At 37.0% G+C, this 6,306-nt stretch overlaps 1 protein-coding gene across 1 annotated transcript in view; it reads right to left on the bottom strand.

Moving 5' to 3' along the window:
- The window catches only part of VWA3B (von Willebrand factor A domain containing 3B), a 71,051-nt gene that overhangs the window by 43,469 nt on the left and 21,276 nt on the right, over positions 1-6,306 (bottom strand). The window contains 3 exon segments of the mRNA XM_010292928.1: positions 1,724-1,878; positions 2,534-2,730; positions 5,645-5,758. Coding sequence (XP_010291230.1) covers positions 1,724-1,878; positions 2,534-2,730; positions 5,645-5,758 — 466 coding nt within the window.

The raw sequence follows: 6,306 nt of genomic DNA, 5'->3' as shown, positions 1-6,306 counted from the left end.
TCTTGTTTCCCTAAGCACCTGTTACTAGTCACTGGCAGAAGCAGCATATTGGCCTTGATGAACCAATCCTCTGTCTCTACAAAACAACACAAGGCATTTTTATTTCCTAGTTTCAATGGAAGACAGACAAAATAAATAGACAAAGCAATACAGCACCTTTATAAAGTCAATTCTAAGGTAGTTTGAGGTGGGAAATCCCATGTGGAAGTCACTATAACTACTGCCCCTGTAACTGTTCTTCAGCTTGCACTCAGGAAATCATTTTAGTGTATGCTAATACGCTTCCCTTTTCAGGAAACCTCTTAAGAACCTATTCTGCAAAGAACTTGAGCACTTTGAAGAGTCTTAACATAATACAGGTGCTTCAATGCTTAAGCCTTAAATACAGACTTAGTTTTACATTTTAAACATAATTTAAACATGCCTGCCAGTTAAATACATGCATACGTACTGCTGTGTACAAGAACATTTCCTCAGTAATGGCTGCAACAGGTCCAAATCTGATTTCCCTTGAGAGTCATAAACTACTTGTCTGAAACAGAGACATTTAACAACTGGAATATAATGGCCCTGGGAAAAACACTACTCATCTCCACAGAGATTTAAAAAAATGACATTGTAGAAACTTAAAGGATCCTATTACAACTATTTTGCCATTAGTTATTTCCCCCAAAGTGTTTGACGAAGTCTACCAAGATTTTTTAACAATGAGATGAACCATTCAAAACAGCAAACCCATAATCTTAGCCTGGATTTCAAAAATATATACCCACCAAAACCCTTTACCTCAAATTTTCCTTTCACAGTATGCTAATGTTATCCTAAAAACAGCAAGATGATGATAAACTGAAAGGAATAACAAAACTCCATCTGACCTTGCTAAATGTAAGCAGGCTTTTGCTAGAGAAGCAGCAATAAGATGAAAGTTCACATCCTGCTTTTTTCAGTGAGACATCTCATTGTCCTAATATACAAAACAGAGGGCAACATTTATTCTTTCTCTCAGTTCTACAATATCCAACTTTTTTCTACAATTTTCAACGTTTCCTTCTTCTCCTAATGTAGATATGAAAGCAAATTTACTTTAGGGCATCTTTAGGACAGGTGAATTAGACCCTCAGATTGCCTTTTTTTTTTAGATGTCCTACAAAAGCTAGGAGTGTATCTATACAGCTGCAGAAAAGTAAACGACGAAGCTAGCTTGAGCACTGAACTTCTGATGACATGTATTATTTAATAGCTCATGCCCTGACTCTGATCTAGACTGTTCAAACTTGTCTTCAGTATAAAATTGCAAAAAGGGCACATAACTATTATCAGCATGGGCACAAGCCAAGCTGTGCTACTTGATGTCAGAGGTATCACAAGAGATCCTAGGTACACAGGATGAATGTTTACCAAGTTTTACTGCTGATCCTAGAAGTTATCTGTTACCTCATGTCCCGATGCTTTTTGGCACTTTCAGCAGTGTTTCAAAAAATGTGCAGACTGACTTTCACATTTGTGTTCCAGAAGGAGAACAAAAGACAAAACTCTTTCATCAGTTTTCTTAAGTGGCTACTAAGAAATCCCACACACAAGATTCTGATTTAAAATGGCTTTCTGGCTTAGTACTGCTACTGGCAGTTTACCAACCATTTAAGCTTATTATGACAGTAAATGTCAAACATATCAACACCAATGTAAAATAATACAAACTGATTTTACATGATAGAACACTAACCTTCCTTCCACTTGTCTGAGAGCCGTCCTCATTTTCTCTTCATACTGTTTATACTTTTCTGTACTAACATATATGTGAATTACAGATCCATCTTTCCAGAAGGTATGTACAAACTTATCACAGTATTTTGCATGAATTACCTTCCTCTTTGTCTCCTACAGCCAAGAAATACACATTTCATGTTCCAAAACACATTATTTTGCAGTGCCTTTAAGATTTGGCAAACAGACTTCAAAGGTACGTGCTTGTTGTACATGAACAGGTTCAGAAATAGACATGGGATAGGGTAGTCACAGAATTTGCTCCCAGCAGAAGTCAATAGAAACTGTTTTTATTCTTGTAGCTAACAAGAACAGAAGCTTACCAAACAGTGTAATGGTAAAGCTTGAGAAAAACAAATAGAAGACAAATTAATCCAAATTTACTTAAAAACCTGCAAACACTGGAGTAGCTGAGACTAACACTTCTTCTAAAGAAAAATAAAGATGACAAGCAATCTTTGCCCTATCCCACACAAATACATAGAAAACCAAAGCATTGATTAAGACAGTCCTGATTCTTCCTTGCAGATTATATGTGGAACAGGTAAGAGTCCTGGGAACAGTCATTTTCAAATAGCCCTTTGAAATACTCTTACTTCCTGATAAGCTAATTTGGATTTCCTAATCAGCTAATAAGCTGATTTTAACAAAAACTACAAAAAAACAGACCACACACTTTATCATAAATTCATCTATCAGTCAAGTTTTCAAGCTTTAAAAGAAAAATGTAACAACTCACAGGACATGAGGGAAAATTAACAATACTCACAGCATCAGTTTGTGAAGATTCATCCTCTGGTTTAGTTTTTATGTCAACAATCCCATCTGCATGGCGAAAAGTACAATCAGCAAGTGCATCATACAGTGTGAGCTTCTGAGCTTTCAAGCCATACTTCTGCAACCACTTCTCAGAAGTCAAATATTTGTCAGATGTATGCCTTTGTAACGGATGACCAGCTTTGGTTTCTAATAAAGAAAATAAAACAAACAAAATCTCTTGTATAACATGGTTCATTTTGGATATGCTGTTTTCAAGCACAGGCTACCCTACTGAGGTCGAAATTTTCAAACTTGTTCTATTTGCACTGACAGCATTGGAGTGAGCAGATATTTCTGACTGATTTGTAATATTGTCTACTTTGGTTGTGGGTTTTTTCTTACCAGATGATTCTTCGCAACAAATTCCTTCGTAACTGGAACAAACCCATCAGAGGACAGAGAGTGAAGAAGATAAATAGCTACAGATTCAACACATAAAAGGAATATTCTTAGTAGTATGAAGGTTGGGTTAACCTTCATATTGGTTGAATTACAAAATGCCAGAAAAGATTCCTGTATAAGATATCTAACTTCAAGGAAAACCATTTGAGAAAATGAAACAACAAAAATACAATTGAAAATACAGTTGAGAACATTGCCATTGGTCTTTTTCAGAGACGGACATTTAAAGTAAAAGGCAAACTACAATGTCTTTAGAAGAGATTTTACTGTGTTTCTCTGCAATATTGCCTTTTTATATGCTGAATATTGCACCATGTATCCCAAGCCACAAATCACTTGTGTACTGTCTTAACATTTTCTCTAGTTCCACACCCTCCTTCTAGCATTTTTTATTGATACTGAAACAGGAATATTTTTTGTCTGATCTGGTATGACTGCTCTCATGTTTACCCTTTTACGTGATATTGTCTTAGAAATTTTCTAAAGACCATCTTAAGGTGGGGCACTGCACATCTCTGGATACTGGTAATAGAACACAGGGCTCTACACTCATCCATCACTAGCTCAATAAACTGTACCTAAACCAGGTGACCCAACAGTGGGTCTCATAGCAGGGTGAATTTATTTTGTCACACTTTAATTTCAGTGGACCTAGGTGGTATAAATGTCTATTCTTGTTTAGATGCAGCTACAGTAACAACAGTATTGAGATCCTGAGCCTATAAACAAACCTATGGAGACATATACTGCCTTAACAAACATAGAGATCAGCCAGCATCAGGGCGGGCGCAGGGTTGGAGTCTGTTCATGTGGAAACATTTGCCTTCTGATTGCTCATGATCCTTAGGACAGCCGGTGTGGCAAGTATCACAAATGCACTCACATAATTTTAAAAAGAAAACTTGTTTTCTGTCTTCCGCATGCTTTACATAAAAAGTCATGCCTCAGTTCAGGTAACTAATGCATTATGTGGAGAGTCAGCATAAAATTTCTCTCTTTTTCTTTGTTTCTTCTCCTGAAGAACATTGCAATCTTCAGAACAAACCACATTTTGCAGCAGAGCATTTTAAAGAGATCAGGAAGACAACACCAGGAAGTGCAGGCAAACAGAAAGACTGCAGTTATTTGGATCAATGGGCAACAGTCAAATAATGCTGAAGAATTGACAAAATAAATCACACTGTAATTTAATTTCTTTTAATTTATTTATGAAGTGATTATGTATGAAGACTAACACTAAAAGAACACTAAGTCTGCATAGTCAGGAGCACAGAAATAAACACTGAAATTAGGGCTGCCCTTGCAGCTTTATTGTGGTCTTTTTTTCATGTGCATCACAGTATAGCTGTTTAACTTCATATGAGAAGTCCTGCTAATTCAGAAGATGCTAATATCAGTATAAAAACTGTATTACACCTTCAGCGAAGAATAAACTCAAGCTTAAGTCCTTCAAAGTTATGTTATTGATGTTCAAGCCCAGTGCAGGCAGAGAAAGTTCCCATCTTTAAATCTTCACCGTCACCACCCTACAATATACCACTAAGAGTTCAGGTGACTGACCAACTGACTGTACAAAATGTTCCTCAGAAGGTCATCCAGAAAAAGGGCATCTGGCCCCAGCCTCCATCTAGCCAAAGCAAAAATAATTGCATTGCAAAACCAATACCAGAGCTATACAAATTTACTGATGACTTGCACTAACTCAACCTGAATCTTGTATCAACTTATGCAAAAAATACCACCAGGCACCTTGTAAGTCATTTAAAACCAGGGACTAATGCAGAATATAGGCACTGACAATCACAGCTATGATCCTGAAAATCCACCCCCTCAGTTGCAGTCCAACACTGAAGCTGCCCCGACTCTACAGATTCCTAAGTTTTCAGTATTTAAGTCTTGTCAGTGTGATCATTCTGCTCCAGAGCATGCCCAGAGCACCTCCATCTTAGCAGGGTTGAGTAGCATCTCACCATCCCCTCTTTAAGTCTTCCAGAGATTCAGAAATCAGCTATGCTTCTGTCTTCAGTAGGGCTCAATCCAATCAATATGCACAGAACAGCAAATGGATCATGTTCTAGGCCAAACATAATGGTGGGAACTGTTAGTTTAATGAACAAATGTGCGTGTTCCTCCATGTTTCTTAACACAAGAGTTGTCAGAGCACTCATGCAGAATCAGTTCCAGTCCTCTACCTTCGACTAAGAGAATTCACATCCACACTTCTTCCCTTTTAGGTGAATGATCTAGCTGCCGGGTTGGAGGCTATCCCAAGAAGACCATGATGGGAGGGAGCTCAGGTACTTCCCCAGCACTGTGTAGCATAAGGTAAATATTTACTGGCCTAGGCAGAGACCACAAAAAATTAATTTCAGTATCTTGAAATCTAGGCAATTTCTAAACCTAGTCACCAGTGAACTAAAAATGGTGTGTTTCATCCTAAGCTGTTAAACTTCAGCAAGTTTAATCAGTAGTAAACAGAGATTTATAATAGAAAGTTTTAAGCAACCCTAAGTTTAGATGCCAAGTATAGGTGCTACCTGTATATAGACATTTCTGAGAAAATCATCCCCAAACTGACATGTAATGAAAACTCTTCAGAAATAAAAGATTGATCAAGAATATAATGGTCATAATCTCTTGAAAGAAACATAAATGATACCATCTCGAGAAGCAGGCTGGTCAGATTCTGATAAAATTTTCTGAACTTGTCCCAGTGTACTCCTGGCTTCCTCCAACTCCTTCCAGATCAAAAAAACATCTTCATGGACACCAACTATTGCAAAAGAAATAAAAAGAACTTGACATTTTGAGAAAAATTCTGCTTTTTATGACTCCTCAATTACCGCAAAGGCATTGGGTTTATCCACATATTGTCATATAACCTTGTTTTCTTGAGGTCTCATTGCAGTGACAAGTGTTGTTCTTTGACAAGACTTCAAAAAAGGGCTCAAAGCTGGCACCAGGACATGTGAGGTGCTTAGCCTGGTGGAAGTAACCTCCAGAGTTGGCCACAGATTGTTCCCACAATGGAAGCAAATAATCTTTAAGACTCTTGGATAATAATAAGGAAACTCTGCAAAGAAATTCACATGTTGTCACCTGGACTTCATTGCAAAAGCGGGCTCCAAATATTAGACCCAAATTTGAAACTTTAAAGAGAAGGTATTTTCAACTCTTTCAGTGTCCTTAAAGTACATAAATACCTTTATTTAAAATTAAATCTTATTTTCCTGAAGAGTATGTGGTGAAATTTTGCTATGATAAGTTTTATTTTCATCCTAACAATTCTCAACATTCATAAATAAATTCTAAAAAAATAAT

The sequence above is a fragment of the Phaethon lepturus genome, unplaced genomic scaffold, assembly GCF_000687285.1.
Source record: "Phaethon lepturus isolate BGI_N335 unplaced genomic scaffold, ASM68728v1 scaffold1348, whole genome shotgun sequence".
NCBI classification, from domain to species: Eukaryota; Metazoa; Chordata; class Aves; order Phaethontiformes; family Phaethontidae; genus Phaethon; species Phaethon lepturus.
Note: the sequence above shows the minus strand (reverse complement) of the source record. Positions and strands in the feature narration are given on the sequence as shown.